This window comes from Agelaius tricolor, unplaced genomic scaffold (assembly GCF_023055355.1).
Source record: "Agelaius tricolor isolate 1412-34295 unplaced genomic scaffold, bAgeTri1.0.p SCAF_4, whole genome shotgun sequence".
Lineage (NCBI taxonomy): Eukaryota > Metazoa > Chordata > Aves > Passeriformes > Icteridae > Agelaius > Agelaius tricolor.
Genome location: NW_027269264.1, coordinates 20163745 through 20190495, shown reverse-complemented (window position 1 = coordinate 20190495; position 26751 = coordinate 20163745). Strand labels below are relative to the sequence as shown.

General features: G+C 38.0%; 1 protein-coding gene across 1 annotated transcript in view; it reads right to left on the bottom strand.

The window, feature by feature from the left end:
- Positions 1-2045: 2045 nt before the first annotated feature.
- Positions 2046-26751, bottom strand: part of FANCC (FA complementation group C) — a 79607-nt gene continuing 54901 nt past the window's right edge. Inside the window, exons 9-15 of the mRNA XM_071424811.1 lie at positions 21896-21948; positions 19192-19291; positions 15668-15740; positions 14784-14865; positions 11274-11445; positions 8247-8447; positions 2046-6424 (exon numbers count right to left, since the gene is read on the bottom strand). Of these exons, the coding sequence (XP_071280912.1) occupies positions 6281-6424; positions 8247-8447; positions 11274-11445; positions 14784-14865; positions 15668-15740; positions 19192-19291; positions 21896-21948 (825 nt within the window). The 3' untranslated portion in view covers positions 2046-6280. The remainder of the gene's footprint in view (positions 6425-8246; positions 8448-11273; positions 11446-14783; positions 14866-15667; positions 15741-19191; positions 19292-21895; positions 21949-26751) is intronic.

The following is a 26751-nucleotide window of genomic DNA, read 5'->3' as shown; positions in this document are numbered from 1 at the left end:
TTATTTCTTAAGCTATTTGATTCACTGTTACCAGTATGAAGTAATGCCAGCATCAGCTGAAGGGAAGATGTGATGCTGAGAAAAGTTCTACATCACAGAATGAAGGTCAATGCTAAAAGCTGGTGTGGCATTGTTTTTTTGCATCAAGGGCATTCAGCATCAAAACCACAGGTTTATAACATGCAAAAACCAAAAATTATTCCTCACTTTGTTTTGAAATACAGCTATTAAAGACTGTGCTTTTTGTTTAAACTTTAGAGGTGGTAAGGATCCAGTGCAGAAGAACCCTCTGAATGGTTCTTCCTCCTGCTTACTCCCTGAATGTCAGAAAAATCATGAGCTAAACTGTGTTTCAGATTCACGAAAGAAAACTGAATTGATAGGACAACTATGAAAATGGCACCACAGCAGGATGACACAAGGCAGTTCTTATCCTTTCTTTAAATGCATGTGGATTGCCAGACTCTACAATGCATTTTGAGGAACTGTCCCAAGGCTCTGTTAACCATTTAAGGAGTGTACCAGCTGGGCTGTTCAAATGCATGATTTCTGAAGCAGAGGGGGGACAGCATGGATACCAAATTCTGTTCTTTCATTCTTCTAAAACAAGTTTGCCAAATCTGAAGAAATCAGGGCAGGGAACAACTGACCTACAGATTTCTGGTGGTTAGACACAAGTCTGTGAGGGAAGGATCTCAGCAGAAAAACAGATATTCAGCCCATACTTGATTTTATATGCAAGTTCTTAAACTTTGTTCTATGATGTTTACTTAGGTTTAGGGTATTACATTTTAAGAATATAAATAACAAAAGAAAAATAAAGAGACTGGATTTGTATATTCATCTTGGATCCTGATATCCTGATATCATCTTGATATTTGTATATTCATCTTGGATCCTGGCCAGAAAAAAAGAGAAGAAGAAAAAAAGCAATGCTTCTGCCTAAAGAGTAGGAGGCGCATGTGGGAGCTTGGCTCTGCCAATACAACAAGCAGAAGAACTCGTGAAATCAAGATCAGAAGAGCCACAATGAAAAACAGTCAACAGCTGTCATCTGAAGACTTTAAATCCCAATGAAATTATCTTTCCTAAACAGATGTTATGGCTTAATTCCAAGGTATGGGCTTGACATTTGCTCAGTATACACTGGCCTAGGGCAAGCCAGTCAGAGACAGCAGCTACAGCAACTGGGTCTGGCCTGAAAAGTGTGCTGTGCAGCAAACTGTTCAGCACTGGCCATCTGTACCTCAGCAAAGAAGGAAACACACAAGAAAAGAAAGCTGAAACATAATAGTGGGGTTTGCAATGAACTTGGAGAAATTTACAGGTCTGTGGAAAAATCACTGGTACTTTTCTTATGTTTCCAGAAAAGATGCTGCTATTGGTCCTCCCTACTAGAAACTCAAAAAGTGCCAGAGTTCATAAAAATGTATCACTGATTTCCATCTTATAAATTAATCCTGTGTCATATTTCAATACTTCTCTCCTCTTCCGTGGAATCTGATACTGGCTTTTCTCTCGCTATTCGCAGACATCTGAAGCTGACATGGAAGGGCAGCACAGTCATGAGATTAAAAGCACTTAAGCAGTTACTGGTAGTCTCTACAGGGAACAATGGTACAGATAGGAAATTTGTATCATCAGCTACCATTACAACTTAGTTCGAATAAAAAAGCTGAAGTCCTGTTTTCAGAAAACCTATACATAGTAGAAGTTATGGCATCATTAGTCAAAAACAAACAGAAGCTGCTTTCTCATATGTGAAATATTAAGTAAACTTTTAACAGTAGCAGGCAAATGACATATTGCATGAACCTGTTTTGGAAGCCTCAAAATAAACTCACAAGCTAAGAAATAAAATGTTAAGGAGTGAACTGTACATGCAGGCTAACTGGCACATACACGAGACATCTCAACAGTGCAATTCACAATGTTAATTAAGAATATGTAAAAGCACAATCTCTTCAACGTGGCATTTATGTGTCTGCAAAAGTTCATGGGACTAACAAATATTTTTATTGAAAAGGATAGAAAAGAGAGAGTCATTGTTTCTGAGGGTCTACGTTTTTATTATATGAGTCCATCATCTGACATAGTACAGAAGAGTTATGAAAGAGGCTTTTAAAGCAGTAAGAGATATATAGTTAAATATATAGTGAATATAGTTAAAGTTAATAATAGGTAGTTAAATATACAGACCTATTAAAGACACCACTGCTGGATTTTTTTCTGCTATTTGTTGATATGCAGGTTAATGGAATGACATGTATGGAACTGTTGCTTCCTAACTCTGTCAGTATTGAATATAAAAATCACAGCTAAATTTCTACAGCTGAGTTTCAAACATGTTGGGTTTTATCTTTTTTGTCACTCCCTCACTTCACACACGTGCAAGAATATAGAATGCAAACTAAAGCACCACTCTTGCCTATGGACTACATCACCACAACTCAGCTAGAGCCAGCTGACATTTCAAATTTTTGTTTCAGTAGCTGACAGCAGTCCAATGCTTATCCCTAGCTGGCTCCTGGCAGCTCAGACAACAGGGAGCACACTCAAGCCATCAGAAGGATCTTGTGAGGTTTATTCCTTCCCAGCAGCCAGACAGCTGGTTAAAGGAAGATGGCCAGTGCAAGCAAGGGAAACGCCTCCGTGGCATTCACTAGTGAACAGACCACCTAACAACAAATTCCCAGAATAAGCTTCTCTCTACTAGGGCAGCAAATGGAATATCTACCATGAACATATTTTTTAAATCCAGGCAAGCATTTTAGAAAAATTTCTATCACAAGTAAGGAAAACTTGCCAGAGAAGTGGATTTAAGCAGCCCCCATCTGAGCACTGCAATGAATGAAGTGCTAGAGGGATGCCTCCAGCACCAGAGCATTCAGCTACAGTGGCTTGACTACTGGTGCTGCCCAACATAACATGCTGGTTGCTTAGGAAAGCCATTGCAGACTATCAGGAAAGCATAAAAAATTCAAACACATGTGCTCTGTGTGCTCGTGGAGGACTCCTCCTGTAACATTCCAGGTTTTGACTTTTCAAACTTGGGTCTAGTAGAAAACTGTGTTTTAATGAGTATGACATTACTCATTCACACAGAACATTAGGTACTTTATTCTGACATTAGATAACACAGCAATGAAGCGGTGTAAATCTGATTTAACAGTATTTTGTTTAGCAACTGCAAGTAATTTGTGCTAGATATTTTATCCTATACTTCTATAATGCTAATGCTTCAGAATTTTTTTAATTATATCCCTGCCAAGCCACACATATATCACAGTTTTCAGCTCACTGAAACAAATATTAACTCACTGTGTCTATTAACATCTCTTGACACTTACAATGCTGAGAGTACAGAAACTTAATCACAAATTCTAGCAGTAACACAATAAATGTTACTGTTGGTCAGCTAAATTGCAGTATCTGACAACACATGATAAAATAAAATACACTCTGCTTTGTATAGGCACTGTACTGAGATCTTGATTAAATAAAAGCCACAGAAATGACCTCTTTTTCTGCCTGAAGAAAATCCACAGAAACTAACCAGCACCATGCTGCAAAGCTTGCAGAATCCAAAAAGCTCTAACTTAGCAGTCTTAGACTGGAAAGGAGCATAATCAACAAAGAAGTTAAATTTACTGTCTGTATTCTTATTCAAAAAACACCTTGAAGCAGAGCAGTTTTGAGAAGTTCTCTATGTACTGAACACAACCAGGGTGTGTGCTGCAGATAGAACGCAAGGGAACAATCTTCTTGAAGTCTGACTTCAGGACTTGTTGGCTGGTTCAGCAAAGAAGTACAGCCTTGAAGGCCCCAAAGAACCTTTCCAGAAAGCAGCAATTACAGAGGAAAATATGCACATTGGATGGATAATGCAGAAGCCACCATATGAGAAATCTTCCATTACTCAGATTTACCAAACTGCTCTGTAGCTTTCCACTGGCAAACTAACAAAAGTTAGCTTCAGCATCCCACAAAATCACAGCTTATATCAAAGTTAGATCATAATTCAAGCATAGTGAAAGAGTAAGGAAAAAGAAACACTAACAATTTATAATCACTACGCTAAAAAGAGCTAAAAGAATGCCGGTACAGATGTATATTTTTTAAGTTACAGACAGTATCAATTAGGTTTCTTCCTTAGAGCCTCCTGAAACGAGCAAACCCTCCTTAGTATTTAAATCATTCAGTTTTTCTTTGGAAGCCAAACACAAGAAAACAAGAATGTATCAATTCACTACTAATTCTGGGCTTTTACTGCCTTCATTGTGCACTTCCTTCCTGTTTAATTCTATTTATCCTTATTTATCAGCATAAAAATTTTGTTAAATGAAGTTAGAAGAATTTTCATGCATTTTGTCAATGGATAAATAAAAACACTGACAAAGAAAAGATACTTAAAAATACCTGTCCAAAAACTGCCATACGCATCTAAATATTATACCCACAACATTCACCTAATTAATCTGCAAGAATTAGATATTGCAGTTCTTTGCTTATCTTTCTTCTACATAGTTAAAATTACATATAGGCACAATATGTAGAAAACACAACCAAAGAGCCTCACATCCAACAACCAGATTAGACATTAAACCAAAAAAAAACCAAAAAAACCCCAAAAAAACACACAAACAAAAACAATCTTTCTTCCTTTTAGTTAAATTTTTAGATTATTTATCATTCTAAACAGAGCATTCCACATCTGTTTCCACTAGATGAATACCTCTGGGTTTGTGACCAAAAAACAATTTAGTTTAATCCCATGCTTTTCAGTTTTGGTATTCAGGAAACAGAAAACTGGGTTGCTTGATTTTACTTTTTAGATATATGTGCCTTATTAACAACAGAAAAATTGCTACTTATTTCTTTCTGAATTTTCATTTAAAAATATTTTTTAATCAAAAAAGAGAAAAAAACCTTTATTTGCAGACATATATTATGTATTTGCTATTCTTTCACCAGCAAACTGACTGAGAGGGCATGTAACTTCCATAACATGACTCACTGGGAACAAAATTGTAAGAAATCAGTTAACAGCATAACAGAAAATATCTTTCCACTTCTTACAGCCAAAGGACACTAAGTACATTGTTTTTCTTTCCTCTTGCTCAAAAACAAATGCTACATTCAAAAAGCTTTATTAATTCAAGATACATGCCTTGGATTTTATATGCAAGACTAGAATTCCAAGTAGCATCTTTGAGTAGCATAGCACAGGCATTGGCATTACAGAAAAGTAATACAGGGGAACAAATTACTGAGGAAAGCTAGGATGCTCTGTCACTACTATTCTCCATGGTCATTTTTCTAGTTAAGCTAGAGACGGGTTCACAAAACTTCTAGGGATAAATACCTTCCTAAGAATAAAAAACATAAGCCATTGCTACCTATCCATGCTACTTGCAGGACTCAAAAAACCTAAACAAAGAAGTAAGCAAATTACTGCTGGACACAAAAATGAAGGCAATGAGTTGCAACCTTTATAGGAAATCTGTCCCTTTGAACTGGAAGATGTCCCTGTGTCTCTGCTTTGCTTGCCCTCTTTTGTCTGAATAAAAGCCCCATATTTCTTAAATTAATAAATAATAGCATCAGTCATGGCACACTGTTAAGTGGGCTGTACTGCAAGCCATTTTATGCCTGCAGTATCTTTTGACAAAGACCAGCTATTAGTCTAGTACTAAGAGGAGAACACTGCCCTGTGAAAGCTGCAGTATTGAAAACCCCCACATTTAGCAAATCTGGGAAGAGTTTCATTTTGGAAACATTTTCAAAAAGAAGGAAAGAGTTCAGGAAATATCACTCACTGATTTCCTGAGAACACTATGAATCACTTGAGATCATCGTTAGTTTCAGAAAAGCAGAAGCACAGAACAAAACATTTTAGTAACAACTTACCAATCAAGCAATAGGATATTACTTACTTAAAAAAGCCCACATGAGTAATTTGGGAGAAAAACTGATCCTCAGCCAGATAAACAACAAGGAGATGAGCAAACTACTTTAAATGATGTAGGTCTTTTGTTACAGAAGGTACTCAGAACAAAATTTTCATGCATCTTTAATATTTACTACTATGCTTCAAAAGATAAACAATTCCAAACAACAGATTATTTTTCAGTATAGATGAGGGAATATAAATTAGCAGCTATAGGTTGTACAGGTATCTTTCTGCCCGTGGTAATCTGCAGCACTAGATGCTAATGGAAGTCTGACATCTGGATAAAGACCTGATTTGTTGGTTTGATAAACAGATCACATTGAAATTCTAAACTTTCAATGTAAATTTTTGAAGAAGTTCATTCATCAGTTTCACAATCCTTTGGTTTTCTTCTCCTCTACGGTTAAATCTGTAAGCAGTACGGATAAGAAGGTTATAAACTTCTTTGCTTGTATCAGTTATCTCAGTAATCTGAAAGAAAACACAAAAAGTTAAATTTGGCAATTATGTTCCTCAATACTAAGAATTCTTCAAAATACTTGAAAGAAAACCAGATTTTTTCCTCACCACTGAATATCTGAGAAACATTTTCTGCCCAAGGTATCTCTTTCCATACATCCCAGTGGAGCCAAGCAACTGTGAGATTTCTGTTGTTGTCTCAAATTTAAGTGAAACAAATCAAGAGGCCAGAAAGTTTTTAAAGGAAACACAAATGGATAGTATCACCATTTGTAAGTCATTGCCATAGAAAAGAATTAAAAGCACATGAAGGTTCTGCATGTATTTAGGGAGGCAATTCAATTCTGTAAAGCTTTCAAAAGTAAAAATAAATACTTCCCCCAAAAGATGACAAAAAACAGGAGAAGACTCTAAGTTGCAATTTTTGCAGATTGGAAGGGACTTGACTCCTCATTATCTGTGTTAAACCTGAAGTTTACTGTGCTAAAAAGAACCACAACCATGCATCCCAAATCAGTTCCACACCATTCTGCCTTTCATATATTGTCTTTAGTCCCTTTCAAATCATATGGAGAGCCTAGCTACACATTAGTGATTATAAAGATACAGTCAAAATTAATCAGATGGATAAACAAACTGGCCTACAACAGTTCATGACCCCTCTGCACTGGGAAATATTCAGTTTTGAAAGTTAGTTATATGGCTATCTATAAAGAAGCAGAAGATTGTCTTTGGTCCTCCTGGAGGGATTTAAAGAAGCAGGCTAGTACATTACAGCATCACAGCTCAACAGCTGCACTTTCTTCATGAAGAGAAACTAGAAATAGCAGTCCGTAAAAATATATACAACCCTCCAAACTTTATCATTACATTCTTGTGCTGAGAAAAAAATCGATCATTTGTGAACTTGCACCCTAGGATGTGAGAAATACCTTAGCCCTTCTTAAAGAGAAAGTGTTACGTCTTTTTAGTCAGCCAGCTGTATCAGAATGGCCTTACACATGCCATATACCCTATACAGGTCTGTACATAAGGCCACACAGCTGCTGAATGGAAAAACTTTTGGAAGTATTAAAACTACACACTGGCCCTAGACCTGCTTGCATAGGGGGCATGCACTTCTGACAAGAATATGGTTTGATAGTAAGGAATGGGTTTCTAATCCTACACTGAGATTGCACTGTTTATCTTAATTAACACAAATACATTTTATAGTTTGCACAAATATACCTGAAGGCTGTCATCACCAAAAGGAAGATACTGTGGCAAGCTTCCAGCCTTTTATTCCTCTTCATCTCTTTTTACACCTTAAAAGACACTGTCTTAGCTCTTAATTTTCTCCTTCCCTCTCAATTACCACACTGTTTTCTTCACTGGCTTTGCCACCCAGGCTTCTGCCACCTCAATGCCAAGACCTAGTAACCAGCTGTTCCACCCAATGGAATACAGCAGGAAGAGAGTTCCATCATGTCTGCAGTAGCTGGATAATTTAGGGAGTGATTTTTTTGGGAAAATCAAATGTTTGCACATGCTATCTATAGCATTGTAAATGAACTGTAGGTATCTCTTAACTGCAAGCCATTACTTCAGCTGTTTCTGCATCTGTACATTGATATCAGTAACCCTGTCGGTGAGATCAAGAAGTGAATGGAAAATATTTTAACTGAATTTTAGCTGAAATGGATATGTAGCAGGTTAGATATGGCTGTTGTAGCCACAGTCTCCTTTAATTCTCTGTTATGTGTTTTCATTATTAAGAGGTAGAAATTTAAATCAAAAATAGTAAAATAAGTATGTATTGAAGTTAACATGAAAAAAAGGAAGAAACACTTACATGGTAAATATATTCCTGGGCAATCTTATGTCCACCAGAGGAAAAGAGCAAGAAGTTGGTCAGAAGATGTGTTGTGAGTTGCTGGTTACAACACTGCTCCACACCTGTTACCCTGTGTACAGCAGCCTCCAGGTCTTTGAGAGAAAGGTCTCTGCAGCTGAACAGTGTCATTAGATGGTTGTAGAGTGCTTGGGCTTCTACCTGTAGGAAATAATTTCAAAGGGTGCAGGATCAGAGAGGAGTAAAGCTGAAATCTGTGGTATTTTACTTTGGATTTATTCACTAAAAGAAAACTGAATCTTTGGAGAAACAACTCAAACATAAAAAAAGTTTGAATTTAAACAGCAGGAAAACCAGGAAAGGAAGGGCTGTAACACATTTCTTTTATACTGATTCACACACACAAAGGTGGAAAAAATGGACTTCTTTTTCTTTGGTCTTACAAATGAAGCAAACAGGGCATCAAGCCAGGATTTTACCTTTTTTAATAATATAAGGAAATGGAGAAAATCCCTCAGAAGAACATGGTCCGATTTTCACATTGTGGGAAAAAGAACAAAGGCTCCTCAAGGGCTCATTTCAGTATAGCTGCTGCAAATCAATTAAATCCCCATGCAGTCTGACCTCAGCTGATAAAATGTTCTGGTAAGAATGTGCAATTTAACTTCTTCCTGTGTTGTTCACAACTTATGTTTTTATGTTGTGAGCTAGACAATAAAACCTAACTTTTACTCGTGGTAGGAAACAGAAGAGTTTGGCACGTCTAGAAAAAGGACTATGAGCAACTACTGAAAAAAAATCCTAACAATAATTCTGTTCACTGAATTAAAAATTAACTGAAAAAAACTTGTAGATGGAATGCAAATGAGTATCAGCTGGAACAACAGAAAAATACACCACTACAGACCTAAAGAAAAAGAACACCTGATTCTCAAGGATATTCACTGGGACAATTTTTTTCAGACATTTGTCTGACATTGACCTACCCTTTCAACAATTTCACATAATATAGCCTGAAAAAGCTGCTATTCTTGCATTAAGTCCACAACTACATGTGAGGCACAAATGATACCAGGATCTACAGAAAGGTAACTGGAATTCCTCATGACTCTTTATTCCTCTGTGCATCATATGAGCCAGAGACTGCAGATGGAGAGTAGCTGGTCCTGCTCCAAGAGCTCATGTACCCTAGAAATCTCATTCTTAGGGCCAAACTCCAAGTTTTGCTTCCTCAGTGTTTCAGGCCCTAAAGATATAAAAGGAGCGCAACAAAGGAATAAATATTGAGAAGCAGAATTTTTAGTCCTGTACATATGAGTGAACTTTAGTGAACAGCAAAAATAGCCTTTTTCTTCTTTAAATAATTTAAGCACTTTGTATTACACTCTGGCTAATATAAAGGTGTCACCTAAAGTACAGAGCAGGAAGACAAAATCCTAAGTCATAAGTGCAAACCTTTCCACACAAAAATAATGCTGAATGAAAAGTACACCATATTGACATCTACCAGAAGTTCCCACAGCATGCTAATCCTCAACTAGTGAAAGGTGCTGGGTTTGAGGTGGAAACCACTTCATTTGAAAAAGCTGAGACCTAATCTGCCAAAGAACAAATTTAAAAAAAAAAAAAACCCAAACACCTAATTAAAGGCAGAAGTTTTGCATAAAGTGTGGGAATCCTCCTGAAGAAGCCTGACCTGCGCAAAAAAAAAAAAAAAAAAAAAAAAGAAAAAAAAAAGAGAAGTCTCAGTACAAATACCTAAGAAAAGAATGATAATGAACCAAAATGTCAGACCTCTGGAAAAAGATGAGTCACTGCGTGGGTTGTCAGCAGAAAAGCTTTTTTGTTTCTAAAGTCTGTCTTATGTTATGATTGAATAACAAAATGGAATGAGGGACACACAGGGAGATGATTTCATATATGGAACAAAGTGATTTCATTCTGTGGAGTTAGAACAATACATTGATCTGCAGCTATAGTGCACTAGCTTCAATCACTCCTGTTTATCGCTCATATATTGCCTACTTTCCCAAAACTACGTTCTAAAAACAACCCTGATTTCTTTACTTCACCCTAACTCTTACATAACTCAGTCAACCCTTCCCTTGCCTTCCCAGCCAAACTATCCCATCCCTTGCTCCTAGACTATGAGAAGTGTAAGTGAAAAAAGAAATTGTAGGTGATTGGGATGCGATCTTTCATTTGTAGTGCCGTCTGAAAAGCAGGAGGGGAAGGAAATAAAATATTGCATCATTCACTGTTGTACGTGGAGCGTTAGATGTAAATTTAACGCATGATTTTTACTACTGTGGTGTACTGAGCTGCATTTTTAAATCCACCAGAATCCATTTTAATTTAAGGTAAACTAGACAAGTTGCAGCCTTTTGAACTGGGCCTTTGTAGATCCAATTTCTTGGGCTAGTTCAGATTTGCACAATAAGTTTAAATTAAAGGCTTTCAAGTATCTGCTTGCATACACAGATGCACAGCACTCTTCGTGCAGTACAGTGTGTAAGGTTAAAGCACTGCTTCTTCTGTTACCAGCCCAGCATATGGTATTATGATGTATTTGTTACTGTATCACATGCCAAAAACTGGAGAGAAATCAGAGTAGCTGGGGAAGGCTAGGATTCAAGACTGTTTGATTAAGTATCTTCACGGTTTCAACTGCTGTGATTTCTCTTGTTTCCTTCTCAGAAGATGTCATAACACAGGCATGCTGAATTCTGTCACATTGATTTTAAAAATACTATCACTAGGGTAGTTTTATTTAGGACTAAAAACACCCTGGTTATCCAAAAGAAAGCCAAGAGGGTGCTAATCTATATCACATACTTAAAAATGAGGAAAAAGCTTTTCTAAATGTCAAAAATAAGAAAAAACCCAACTTTCAAGTTGTCCACTGTGACACAATTCCCAGAGACTTTGTAAAGTCAATACCTTTCATTTTTCTGATGTGCACTATTTGTTTTACAGCAATAAGATATAATCAGACTATTGACTGCATATTGCCACTACATCACCCACCATTGTTTGAGTCCTTTGTTGATTTTCATTCTTAGGACAGTAGTAAAATGCCAGCAGCCACAGCACAGGATCTGGTTCTACAGCAGCCTTCAGTAATTGCTCTGCTGCAATATCCAGCCAGTCTCCAAAACAAGCAACCAAAAACCAGATTTCAAAGAGGTCAGTGAGAGAACTGGAAAACAACGCAGATAAAATTAGGTATCTCTCATTATTTAACGTTTTTAATTGCCTTAAATTAACTAGAAAGGATGCTGACAGTTAATTAAAAAAATATTTAAACTACTCTTTAACAGAGAATATCTTCCCTGCTAATCATACACCCATGTACTACTTATTTAGTCTATTATCTGAAATCACAATCAAATGAGACACACCTAGTGTTACTACAGGTTACTTTGACAGTACAACAGACTATCCTTAACAGCAGCTTCTAATAAACTGTGACAAAATATTATGTATGAAAAGATATGCTTCAGCTGCAGGATTTCCAAAACTTTAAAATCGTATTACATTCTTAACATACTGCTCCCTTTCACTTTCTCTCTGCTGCTTTCTAGGGTTATTTTCTGCTTTTTGGTAATTCATTAAGTGCATCCTTTTTGGTAATTAACAAGGAATTACATTTAGATGGACTAAATAGAAAGTTTTAAAGTATATTTTCAAGTATATCTCCTGACTTTTAAAATTCATGTTTTCTTAAATGAAAATTTTGAAGGTGTTTACAGAAGGATTATTGCTGTAAGAAAGGACCACCATTCATATCCATACTTTCTCATGTGCATTCACATAAAGTCGGAGAAGACTAAAGAAAAGAGATGCAAAGTAATGGCAGGTGTCTCAAAACCAAAAAAATTAAACTAAGCATGGAAGGACAAACAGAAGGACAGCTAGATTAAGAACTAGGAACAATTATTTCTAATAAATTTGGAAAAACTTGAAAGAATTAGATGGTTTTCTTATGTTTTATTCCTGGGGACTCCAAAAGCTGCTGCGCCACCTTTGCAAGGAGACTACAAGAAGATCTTAGAAATTCCAGGAATTGATGTTACCCTTATCTTGAACACTTTCTACCATTATGGAGCCTGTTTTGGATTAATGTACCCTGCGCTTCCATCCCTACTGCTGTTTCTGCCTGCTCTGTAGTGGCACCTATGCTCCACTGTCATTGACAAAAGTGCCCCTTCACTATTTTTGGGATTTTTCCCCACAAAATGTCCATAAGTTCATCAACTGATCAATTGATATCTAGTTTAAAATGTCATGTAACATTCACTGCTCACTGAGAGCACTACATATAATAATAAATCTCAGCACAGAAGCAATCTGTTGATTAGAAGGACACAGAAAGCACTTTCCTGTAAGACTCACATTTGATATAAAATAAACCCCCTGAAAACCAACCTATATAAGTAGAGAGCACTGAGAACCAACAGGATATACTGTCTAGCAGAATTTTTTTCTCCTCTGTAAGTCTTATTAAGTCAAAAGACTACAGAATCAGGAATAAAGCAGTAAAAGAAAACTGAATATGGTTTCTTCATGGATATTAGTATTTATAACATGTTAGATCCATTTTCTTTCCAACTGGGAGGGGTTTGGTAGAAAACATAATTGTTGTAGGAGTTCTAAAGGAAGTAGGAGTGTATTCTGGCAAGTACAATACTGTTCAAACTAGTGTACTGTTCAAAATAAAGGGGGGAAAAGATTATATATAAACCGAGAAAGGGCTGGGACACAAAAGGAGAACAGACATGGTTATACTACTGTAATGTGTTATGATTGATGGTATTTGTTTTATTTATTTATTTGTTCTAAGCTCAAGTTACATGTTTCTTTAAAAAATCAGGGTCAGCTATGGGTCACAGTCCAAGGACAGAAAGGTTTGACACACTTCAGGGAGGAACAGGTGAGCACTGAACTGCAGCTCGCACAGAAAGTGAGAAGCCACCACCAGACAGCCTGGCCTCAGAGGGAGCAACAAAAAGCTTTTTTCTGCCACTCAGCAACAGAAAAAAAGGCCCCTGTGAGTTAACTGAAACCAAGCACGGTTGCAAGTATTTTTGTTCCAGTACCCAGGGGGAAATCTGGGACAGAGTGGCTGGACAGCAGCCAGGCAGAAGGGGACCTGGGGGTACTGATTAAAGGCAGACTGAACACTAGCCAGCAGTGAGCCCAGGTGGCCAAGAAGGCAATGGATCCTGGCCTGTATCAGCAACAGGACCAAGGCAGTGACTGTCCCTCTGTACTGGGCACTGGTGAGGCCACACCTTGGGTGCTGTATCCAGTTCTTCCCTGAATTTAGGTAGGACAGTGAGATGCTGGAGCAAGTCCAGAGAAGGGAAAGCAAGCTGGTAAAGGGTGAATCAAACCCTATGAGGAGCAGCTGAGGGGGCTTTCAGTCTGGAGGAGGCTCAGGGGAGACCTTACTGCTCTCCACAATGACCAGAAAGGAGGGTACAGCCAGGTGGGGGTCGGTCTCTTCTCAGAGGCACCAGTGACAGGACAAGATGATAGTCTCAAGCTGCACCAGGGAAGGTTTACATTGGACATTAGGAAGAAGTTTTTCAGAGAAAGAGTAATCAGACATCAGAATGGGCTGCCCAGGGAGGTGATGGAGTCACTGCCCCTGGATGTTTAAAAAAGACTGAATGTGGCACTTGGTGTTGACAATGTGGAATTATTAGGTCATAGGTTGGACTTGATGATCTCAAAGGTTTTTTTCCAGCCTAGGTGATTCTGCGATTTTATGATCTTGTTTTGCAAGTCTGGCTGGCCTTGGTGTTCTATGTTTATTTTTATATATTTCAAGTTTAAAATCAAAATTAATTTGGTTTTTTTTTAATTTAAAAGCTGTTCAACATTCTTTGGACAGCTAACTCTCAGAGCAGACCTAAGCAAATTTGTATCCAAGCGCTATACAAGTCAGGTCTCATCACACTCCCTATAAGAAAGAATTAAAAGGCAGCAGCAGATAGAGATGTATGCTTTTTCATTATTTTCATATAGTCCCAGAACATCCCCTACCAAAGCATAATTCATGTAGACAAACAAACAAACCCCCAAGGGCAGCAGGTCAGAAACATGGAGTGACAGCCCAAAGATTAACACAACAAAAATGATACTACAATCTGGCAGTCATATTTATGAAAATAAGGAAGTTTACAGTTTGGGCATTTGTACAAGCCTGCAGAAAGCCAAGCTCCTTCAAAAAACAGGGTTAAAAGTTTTGAGGGAGAAATGGGAGAATAGACAAGTAAGCATTTCCATAATGCAGCTAGATCCTTTTTTGGAAGGAATGACAAGATTTTGTTTCCTCGGAGGCTTATTGGCCAGGTAGATGCTATAAAGCTCAGGTTCAGAAAGTAATCCAAGTCCTATTCTTAAAAATAAAGCCCGACTTAGAGAATAATAAGAAACTGATGAAATACAGCCACTAACGACTTCAAATGACATGACCTTTCACAAATTAACATGCAAAAGACAAAAGTTTGAAGATCTTATACTGCTTACCTAACATTTGTATCTTCTACTATTGCTTTGAGCATATCTGAAATGTGTTTCACATGTTGAGACCAATATGTAGTTGGGAGTTCTGAGGATGAAGGATGAAAACAAAACACTTAAAATCATAGCCTGTCCACTAGAATGTAACACTGAAGCATTAAGGTAGCTACAAATTTCTCCAAATTGATTAAGTTATAATGAAGTATTTAAAATTTCATTTCAAAATTTCCCAATTTTAAGCAATATCTGTTACTGTATTTCATACAACAATTCATTGATAAAGCCATGGAAGGAAGTACAGCTAGGAATATTGAAATGAGGCTTATGTTCCTTTGCTACTGCAACATTAATATATAATCAGTGCAGTAGTATTTTTAGAGGGTCTTGCACAGAGCTTTAATTATTGTCCATAAAAAAATCGTAGCAAATTGAACAGTGGTTTCTTGATATGTATGAATAGGAAACCTGAAAAAAAGTTGGGTTTGCAACCTAAAATATCAGAATTCAAGCCTCAGAAAGAAACAGAAAGCCTGCTTCCTGTGAAATACATGTGAATTTTTCCATAATGACAATTACTGATATTATAACATAACAATATTGCAGTATTTTTACAATCTCTTAACATGGCAATCATTCCTACATAATTATTCTTTCTTTGTTATTCACTTCTGATTTAGTTTTCTTTAACGTTACATCAGTAGTATTGTTACATAAGAACCAGATGCTCCTGAAGAAAAATACATTAAAAGAATATGATGAAAATTGCTAAATCAAACACATCCTAGAAAGGAAATACCAAAAAGTTACCTCTATCCCTTTTGAAGTTATTTTAAGACATATACAGATCATGCAGACTCATAATGCTGCAAATTCTTTATGAAAAAACTTACCAAAAGGATGTCTGACTAAACTTCTAACAAGAGGCTGGTGATGGTATGGGAAGTAGGCCTTCAGTGGAAATTTCTACTAAGACACAAAATCATTATTTTAAGAGGTTTCTGGTCAGTTTTCAAAACAAACCCACAGTGAATAATCTCATCTAAGGCAGTAATTAACAATACAGACTGAAGCAAGAAAACAGAAAATTAACTCCTTAGTTAATTTTAGGATTTGGCATTAAAAGGGGGATATTTAGGAAATGCTTGCTTATAAAAAGTAATTATTTATAGATTTTAAAAGTATATGCATGAAAAGAGATTCAGAGCATGAAGAAAATTACGTTACTAGTCTTATCTTTTTCCCTGTAATCACGTAAGTTTTCATTCCTAATATGCAGAGCTTAAAAGAGACACTAGTTTAATTTCATTTTCCAGTATAAACAGATTCACAGATTATATTAAACTAAGAAGTAATAACATCTACAGAATCTGAGGGTGTTGTGTAGATTATTGCCATCTGTTCAAAAATGGAAACCTAAACTTCTTAGGACCTGATCCAGCAGCAGGTAGGGCAGTCACAGATAACAGACTTGCCCTGTTTATCTGAGAATGTGTGACTTGCATGCTGTGAACACTGCTTGTGTAACTGAGACTAGCAGTATTAGCACACCTCTAATCTGTCTGTGCTGCAAACATATACTACAGGCAGGTCTAACATGGAGCATGTAGGTGCAAGTGCAACACCAATTCCCCTGAGACAGACAGAAAGCCAGCCAGGCCTACATGGTGATCACTGGCACAAAATCTAGCTGGAGTCCAGGGCACAGCAGGGTCAGCACCGGGCCCAGTCTTATTTAACATTTTCATTAATGAACTGGATGAAGGGGCAGCAAGTTCCCTTGGCAAGTTTAGTGATGACACTAAACTGGGAGGAGTGGTTGATACATTAAAGGGTTGTGCTGCCATCCAGAGGGACCTTGACAGGCTGGAGAAATGGGCTGACAGAAGCCAAATAAATGCCAACAAGGAGAAAGTATAAAGACCTGCACTTGGGCAGGAATAACTCCAGGTACATGCTGGCGGATACCCAGCTGGAAAGCAGTACGAAGAGAAGGACCTGGGGACCCAGTGGACACCAAGGTGAGTGTGAGTCAGCAGTGTGCCCTGCGACAGAGCAGAGTGACATCTCGAGCTGCCTTAGGCAAAGGATTGCCAGCAGGTCCAGGGAGGGGCTCCTTCCCCTCCCCTCAGCACTGTAAGCAGCCATTCCAGCAGCCTAACCTGAAGTACTATGCCCAGTTAATGCTCAGTTAAATAAAGGACCACAAGGATCATTAAAGGACCAGAGAACTTCTATGAGGAAAGACTGAGAGGGCCTGAAGAGAAGGCTCAAGGGGGATCTTGCCAATGTATATGAACACCTAAAAGGAGGGTGCAAAATAACGGAACAAGGGTTTTGGTAGTGGTGCACAGCAACAGGATCAGAGGTAATGGCACAAACTCAAGCACAGGATGTTCTGTCTGTGTATCAGAAAACACTTCTGTAATTTATCTTTTCACTTTGTTTTCATTGTGAGGTGGCCAAGCACTACCACAGTTTGCCCAAAAAGTTGTAGAGTCCCACCTGGACACAGGCCTGGACAATTGGTTCTAAGTAGCTATGATTTGGAGCTCGGGAGTTGGACAAGATGATGTCCAGAGGTCTCTTCCAATTGTCAAGCAATCTATGATTCTCTCATTTACATCTTTGAATCTCCATACCATTAATCTTTCTGACAGCTGCCACACTGCAACAGAGATTCACTCTCCTATCACACAAACCTGTGAACTGCCAGACACAAGCCAGTTGTTCTTCTGCAAATTTTATGGATGTATGTTTGCCTAGAGTTTTTCCAGTTAACTGTCTCTGAATTCTGAAGGTCTCAGTGACCAGGTAGAACCCACTTCATATTGTCAATAATGTTTTTACCATTCTTCTGCTAAATGCTACAGGAGCACTTTATGTCCTGCCAAGGGCAATCAGATAACACAAAGACAGATACCTTATGAATACATGTAATGATGGTATGACCAAAGGGGAAAGAAGAGATCTGACTGACTTAAAGTTTAGGAAGCAATCTGTACCTGCCTTTTTGCAAGTTAACTAAAATTAAAATTACATTTGATTCATAAACTGTGAGACAAGGGACTTTTAATTTTATCATTGAAGATAACAGCTTAATTAGAACTCCATTACTTAAACAGTATACAAGCTAAATAAAGTAAACTCAATATTTAAAACCACTTTAGAAAAATGGGCTGCAGTCCATGTTAGCTGCTAGCTAGCATGCCAGCAGGCAAAGGACTTTCACCTTCAAGAAAACGTATCACCTGCACAGCAGGATTAGCTCTTGGGTGTCTGATGGGTGTGGAACCTTTACTTTCTTTCTCACCCACTGATCCCCACCTGGGGCTACACAGTGTGTTGTTGCCATGCAGTCAGGGTGGCACAAGATTATCATGCACAGCATTAATGTATTAAGCAAGACAGCTGCTTGAAACGGAAAGACAGATCCAATCACACTGCTAATTAAAAGCCAGTATGCCACAAGTTTCAAGAAATCCCAGTATTCTCTTAATTACCATTTCCCTCAAAAAGATGCAAAAACTCAAAGGAACTGAAAATTTTCTTAAGTTTAAAGTGTAAGGTTTTAAATGACAAGTTCTTCCTAAACTTGCATCATATGAATTTGATTTCAAAGAACAAACAAGATGAACAAGATGGTCAGGACATGACCATGTGATTTGGGAATCTGAAGTCAAGTTTGCAACCTGTAAGTAAAGTAAGATTTTTCATATCTGTATTCTGAAATTTTAAGGTAAGAAACTGATCTTGCTCTTGTTTTAATTAGCACAAAACTATTTCTATTCAATTCAACTGAGTAAGACCATTACAAAAACCTGTGCAGAAGAAGAAAGACTAAGCTGTAAAATTTGAAAATTTAGACTAAAGAAAATTTTAGAGAGACCACCGTTGAGGGTCAGGAACTGAAACCAGTATGTATTGTGTCCCAGTATGTATTACCCTGTGTCTTTTACCTTCTGAACAGACAAATATGACTATTCAATATCCTTCTTTTAAATATTATGGGGACTAGGAATGGGATTGTTATCTCTGTTTCATTTATTGTCAAAGACCCTGCTCCTGCAAAAGAAAAATGCTTCCAGCATTTTTCCTCCTTTTTATCAAAGATGAATGTTCATGTTCAGTCTACAGGCAGAACCCTCAGCATCAGGGGAACTGAGCCAGGGAAAAGCACTTTAGGCTGATGAACTTGAGGGTTAAGTTAGGTAAACTGCTCTTACCTGCTGGTTTCATGCTATAATTTTATGCGCAGGTGAAGATGTTTGAACTGAAGTTTGGCATATCTATGCAGCTACAGAGGGATGCTATTATTTATATTCAGTCACCTCACTTAAGAGTAGAATTGGGGTTTTTTCTTGTGAAATTTTGCATTTTGTCACTGGAGAAAAATAAGAAAGAGATCTTGACTAACCTGTTTGTTTTCATTCTGATAAGCCTGAAGGAAGAGCTGTGTAAACACCTGTATAATTGTCATAACTACTGGAGTTCCATCAGTTTCCATCAGTGCATTCCTATGCATTGAAAAGTTAGATATGACAGATCAGATAATTAGTCTGCCCATCACACCACTGTTAACTGAATGAAAGAAAAAGGTATATTCTTTGTATGCTGTAGATTCAAACTGTGTCTGAGCTCATTACACCACTAACAGAAATACTAACTTTGCAGGCTTTTTAGATTTTATTTTTAGTTAAAAAAATCAAACAAAAAACAAACCTTATACACAACTCCTACAAATAAATTAGACTTAGTAAATATATACAATATATACAATATAGATGCAGACACATAATTTATCCTACCTAAATAAGTATACAATTAAAAAGACTAGCACAACTTTATTAGCCAAATTTGGCATCTGATCAGTTTATTGTGTTCAGAGCAACTACTCCCATGATTGAGTTAAGCATACTTTATAGTGTTTTGTGGCATCCCATAGGCCACTCTAGAGGTTTACAAAGGTGAGTGCTTCAATTTGCCTTCCATAGAGCAAAATAACCTTGAGCAAATAGAGCAAGTGGAGAAAAGCACATAGCAGCAATTCTCATTCTCTTATTTGAAAGACATATAGTAGAAAAGAGAAAAAATGTTCAAAGTAAGTTGCCAGTGAGATACGAGTATTAGAGAATTGTTTCATTCCTCCTAAAATATATGAAGAGTTAACACATTACTGTAACATAGAAATGTCACAAAACTACAGGCAAATATAATCACTGGTAAAAAAAAACAAGAAATAGTACATGGAAACTCAAGACAATCTAGGTGTATGAGCTTCTGTATAGCCACACAAGGCAAGAAAACATATCAAGAAAACACTGGGAAATAAAAGCAGTAAGTAATATCACTGTGATAAATCATATAGAACAATTAATCTCAATATGCATGCAAATAGCAGGAAAAGTTATTACAGAAAGAGACACAATGCTTAGATCCATACTTCTAACAGAACACTAACCCCAAATATAAAAGAAATTTTGTGCCAGCTATAGAAATCTAACACAGTTTCCAAGCAAGAAAGTACATTTTCTTTATCAGCAGTTCTCTAAAATCTCACGTGTGATTACAACTGGTGTAGTAACTTAACATCTGCACACCACTTGATAATAGTTGGAAGGACATGGAGAAATAGAACAAAAATAAACAGAAGGCTGCATAAACCAATTGGTCTGCAAAAACCAGCTAACATATACAGTTTCATGTAAGTATCAAGAGAAGGTGAGGCATAGTATTCTTAAAACATCAACGTTTTAATACCAACAATGTAGAGGGACAAGCACACTAAGCAGAAACAATTCAAAGTAAAGAAAGGGAGCAGAAATGCAGGCTTAGAAACAGGAAAACATCATTTTTAAGACAATTTGAAACATTGATAGAAGTGCAAAGTTTTACCAGGAAATACTGTGTTGGACAAAGCCCTGCATTAGCTGAGAAACATAATTTTATCCATTTCTATGTCTACCAAAGGGGAAGGATGCAAAAGAGTAGTGAAGTCATGTGGTTTTTTAAAAAAATATTCCATACGCCATGACCTTAAATAAGCTAAGATGCTTGGACAAATTTTGTCTCCCTGTACCATCACACTATATAGTCTCCAGCCTAAGACATCAACACACATCTGCTGAAGTCACATCAATTTTTAAATGCATCTTGCTTTGGGAAAGTGATTAATCTCAACTCTTCAGAAAGTGCTCTCTGTGTGCAGACACACAGAGACCACAGCAACAAAGGACTGCCAGAGCAGTGCTCCCAAGTGGCTCCACTCTCACAACAAAGTGGTCTACAGTGCCTACAGCCAAGCCTCTTCTGTTAGTGCTGGCACAAACCTGAATGTGCACACAGACACACAAATGCCCCCACACACATGCACCTGGGAGCCCTCTTTTCCTAAGAAAGGAAAGACTCGATGAGCAAAGGATGTCAGTCACTAGATACATAATTGCTGTATTGGAATTGTTAATACTGATAACCCTGGCAGTGGATCTACTTAACATTAGTAAGTATTAAGTCAAGTGAAAAGAAGAGAAAAGCCACTGCAAACTGTGTATAAAGGGTTTGAAGGCCCTGCATGGTAACCAATATATTGGTTGCTTCAAAATAATTTTAATGTATTCAAAACTAAATTCACTATTAATAGGTGGATCAATAGCTGAAGGCCATTAAGAGCATATCTAACACAAATCCTGAAAAGTATATAAGCAAAATGTAAAGGAGGCTACACTAGTAAGAGCAAAAGGTTTTGCTAAATGCTACCTTCATGTTGGCATGGGCCAAGCCATTTCAGCATTTAAAATTTTCACCTCAAAACTGTATTTCAACCACAAATCTCTGCTGAAGTACAAAATAAATTACAAATTTTAAAGGCTAAAATACACTGTAGTCAACTGGACCAATGATTATTATGATGTAACTTTTACTTAAAGTTGATAAGATTTTTAACATTTTTCATTATTTTCAGTGTACTACACAGAAAGGGACTTTAGAGCCTACAGGTAAAGAAAAAGATACCCTGAAATTATAGTATGTTGCAGATTATAGTGCTGCTTCTGCTCTTGAAGAAAACCTCAGTGTTTGAATGGGTCATTTGAAGCCCCTCCCACAGTAATTTCAAAACTTACTTGAAAATTTCATTTACAATTCTGAAAATAGCAGGATGGCTTGCTGCTTGTGGCTGTTGATAATCAAATGAAAGAAAATTAGGTATTAATAAGGAACAACTCACACAACTGTCATTGCATAATTTACAGCTTAACTCATTGATGCTATTACACAGCAATTATTAAACTGTAACTCTAAGATCAACTCTCACAAAGCCCTCAGATTTTCTCAAGATTAGAATTCTTAGGATTCTCCGTAGCAAGACCAAGCAGGCTCAACAGCTGACAAATGCAAACACCTGGGATCCCAAACTGTTTATGACAACAATCACTACAAATACTGAAGTTGGCAGACAGAAGGAACAGGTCGTTGCATGCAATTGCTAGAGGCTAGACACAGGGAGTAGATTTTCAACAAGCTCTTCTTTCCTCTCTGCAGAAAATCCTCTCAGGATGTGCTTTGAGATTCTTGCTACATCTTCAAAATTAAATTCCACAAATTAAATTGATTTTATCACCTTTGTCTTTAATAGTTTTGCATGCATTTTCATCCCAGATATTTTCTCACAGTATAATCTTCTTTTGTGAACTTCAGTGTTGCTAGTACAAGCTAATTGTCTTAGTGCATCAAAAACAATTTTTTAACTAGTGAAGCCTTTTACCATGCTACCACACAAAAGACTGTTTTGAGAAAGTTGTTATATTAAACACGCACCAGTAAACAAACTGCTTTCTAATTCCATATTCTCAGGCTTTTATGCAACACCTAGAAAAAACCCCACTTATACATTTCCCAAAGTACTAAGTTAAAGTCTAAGTTGAAAAGCAAATCCTCACTTAGTGTCTCTGATGCTAGTGCCTGAAGATTTAGTAAGAATATAGTTCTTGAACAGCCTAGAGTAAAGCATGTTTAATAAAATGCATTATATAAACTTTAGGAAGCATGGTATTTATAAAATTTCATTTATCAATACAGCTTAAAGTGCATAATGCACTACTGAAAACTTGTATGCGCTCATATCAAGCTAAAAAGTACCAAGTAGAAAATTAAGATAACACTGTAATAGTAAATATAAATTATGTTTATAAAAATAAGCTATAATAATTATTATAACAACACTAATAACGATTAAAATATCTTTTTAATGGTACACAGGGAGAACAAGGACTTTGCTTGGTACGATCCGTACATGATAACATTAGAAAACAAACAACCCTTACTAAGGACTGTTTATCAGAGCTGCTCCTCCCCGCAGCTGCGGCTCCGTGCTGGGCAGAGGAGGCGGCAGCTCTGCCCCATCTCTGCGCTATGGAACGGGCGCCACCTCCTGCTCCAGAGAGGAGCAGCGCCCCAAATCCCGCCGGAGCAGCCACGGAACCCCCGGCACCAGGCTGCCAGGAGGCACGGGCCGCTCCTTGCCTGGGGGGCTGGTTCTGTGCTCGTGTTCTGTTTGTTTCTGTCTTGGTTTGTGGGAAGACTGGGCTGTATCTCCAGAGCTGCCTGCTAGATCCAACCATCCTGAGGCGCTACCCACCTTTGCACGCACTCTTCTCTGATGAGGAACTCACACACTGCTGCTTAGGACAGGCTGGATACAAACCAGAAAGGGTCCACCAGAGCATCAGCTGACAGATCAGCTGACAGAATGCGCTGTATACAACAATGAAAAACTCTGCACGTCTTCCTGGCAGACAGCAGCAATTTAACCGTATCCACTATAAGAAATCATTGTTAATAGCCCCTAGGGTTTTATCTACACTACTGAAATCAATATGATTGATATTTCATCACTGGTAGTCAAAAGGGAAAAAACAAAAAAACAAAACCCAAGCCCAAACCCCACTGTTACCAAATTTCACAAGATTTTGATCAATGGACTGTATGGAATTAATTTGCAAGCATTCAAGAACAAGCATGCTGTGATAATGCAAAATTCTGCCCCACAATTTGAATATGCCCTTTGTGTAACAGGTCAAGAGCAGGCAGCACAATTCTGCTGCTGCTAAGAGCAGTTCTGGAATTTGGGAGGGATTATCATTTTCAGGAGGGATTTTAACAAAATTTTCTTCTTGTTGACATTATCTCCTTATATTTTCAAAATAAAAAGGCATTTTACATTTCAATAATCTTGTATGCAACTATTCAATGCGTTTCACAGAAACCAAACCTATGTATTGTTCAATCACTTCTAAATCCTGCACAATACAGACAGCACAATACACACTAAACAAAAAGATTCAAACACAGAGAATTGGAGCTGCATGTGTGGTATTATGATAGAAAAAATGTACTTTTAACATAACATTTTCCAGACACTAGTCTTGAAGAACTGTACCACTTATGTATCTGTATTATTAGAAAGCAGAATCTGAAACAACTTACTTATAACACAAAGCCAGAAGTGAGTAAAAAAACAAGAATAATATATTTGCATCTACAGTAAGCAAGTAAATGGGAAAAAAAAAGAGACTGAATAATCTGCTTTTTATTCATATCACAGAATCCTCTGTAACAACCACAAGAATACACATGGGGAACTAAACATGACCAAGGTCATACAGATTTGAGGTGGTAACTCTCAATTTTCAGACTCACATGCAATTAATTGGACATGACACTTCTAGAAGTTAAGCACATCTAAATTCAGGAAACTACTGCGGTGCTGTATTTCAAATGTTGTCTGCATCTTCCAATTGTATATTTGTATTTCTGAATTTTATTTTATATTTGCCAATTTAAAATAGGAAATGTTACTTTTTTCTTATAGGAAATGCCAAATGTGTTTTTATTTTGAGGAACATATTTATTTTTAAAGCACAAGTATATTTTTACAGAAGTTTTAAAAGTGCCTGAATCTATCAACATTAAGAGTAATTTTCTCTATCCTTCCTCTTTTCTTCCCCATTAATGCCCCTTTCATTGGGTCTGTACATTGGAGAGTATTTTTACTGTAGAGCTCAGGAACAGTGGGGATAAGGCTGAGTGCCTGTGGGTGACAGTCAGAGGGGTGGACAACAAGGCAGAGATCCTGCTGGGAGTCTGTCACAGACCACTCAGCCAGGATGAAGTGAAATATTCTATCAGTGGATGTTTCATGGTCACTGCCCCTTGTTCTTGTGGGAGACTTTAATTGCCAAATGTCTGCTGGAAACTCATCAGTGGAGAGGAGACAGACTAGAAGGTTCCTGCAATGTGTGGAAGGTAAATTCCAGACACAGCTTATGAGGGAGCCTAGCAGGGCATGCCCTGCCAGACCTGCTGCTCACAAACAGGGAAGGGCTGTGGGACATGTGGTGGTCAGAGACCATCTTGGGCACACTGATCATGGAATGACAGAGTTTCTCTCTTCTTGGTGAAGTAAGGAAGGGATCAACAGAACCTCTACCTTAGACTTCCAGAGGGCAGACTTTGGCCTGTTCAGGACACTGGTTCAGAGAGTCCCTCAGGAAACTGTTCTTAAAAACAAAGGGGTCCAGGAAGGCTGGATATCCTTTAAGAAGAAAATTTTAAAGGCACAGGAGCAGGCCATCTCCATGTGCCAATAGATGAGATGGCATGGGAACTCAGAGAAAAAAGGAGAGCTTATGACCTTTGGAAGAAGGGGCAGGCAACTCAGGAAGTCATTAGGCCATACAGAGAGAAAACTAGAAAGACAAAACCTCAACTAGAACTCAATCTGGCCACTGCTGCGAAAGACTATAGAAAGTGTTTTTACAAATACTTTAACTACAAAAGGAGAGCCAAGAAAAATCTCCATCCTTTACTGGACACGGAAGGGAAGAGAATCCCCTGTTCAGTATGAGGAAAAGGCTGGGTACTTAATGCTTTCCTTACCACAGTCTTTAATAGAAAGCCCCATTATCCTCAGGCCCCTCTGAGCAGGTAGATAGGGATGGGGAGCAGAACAGAGCCCCTGCAATCCAGGAGGAAGTTATGAGTGACCTGCTCTGCCACACAATCACAAGTCTGTGGATTCAGATGGGATCCACCCAAGGGTACTGAAGGAGCTGGCAGAAGTGCTCATTAAGCTGCTCTCCATCATTTATCATTAGTCCTGGCTGAGGTCTCAGACGTCTGAAGGTTGGCCAGTGTGACACCCATCTACAAGAATTGTGGAAGGGAGGACCCAGGGAACTACAGGCCTGTGAGCCTGACCTTGGTGCCAGGAAAGGTTATGGATCAGGTCCCCTTGTGCACCATCACACTGTACAAACAGGACAATCAGGAGATCAGGCCCAGCCAACAGGGATTTGGGACAGGCTGCCTGACCAACCTAATTGCCTTTTATGACCAGATGACCTGCCTATTGGGTGAGAGAAAATTTGTGGATATTGTCTACCTAGACTTTAGCAAAGCACCTCATTGCAAGGGCACTGAGGGGCTGCAGCAAGTGCAGAGAAGGGCAATGGAGCTGGTGAAGGGTCTGGAACACCCTGTGAAGAGCAGCTGAGGGAGCTGGGGGTGTTTAGCCTGGAGAAAAGGGGGCTCAGGGGACACCTTATCACTCTCTGCAACTGCCTGAGAGGAGGGTGCAGCCAGGTGAGGATCAGCCACTTTCCCAAGCAACCAGTGACAGGACAAGAGGACAGAATGTCAACCTCTGTGTAGATCAGTAATAATTTTGTCAGTTAAACATTAGAACAGGCTGCCCCGGGAAGTGTTGGAGTCACCATCCCTGGAAATGTTCTAAAAACAACTGAGTGTAGCACTTAAGAGTCGTGATTTAGTTGACATGGTGGTTTTCTCAAAGATTGGACTCAATGATCTTGGAGGTCTTTTTCAACCCCAACAATTCTACCATTCTACACTAACAAGGTGGAAAATAAAATGCAGCAAGAACAGATGGCTTATAAAGAAGAAGAAGACAACAAATTTT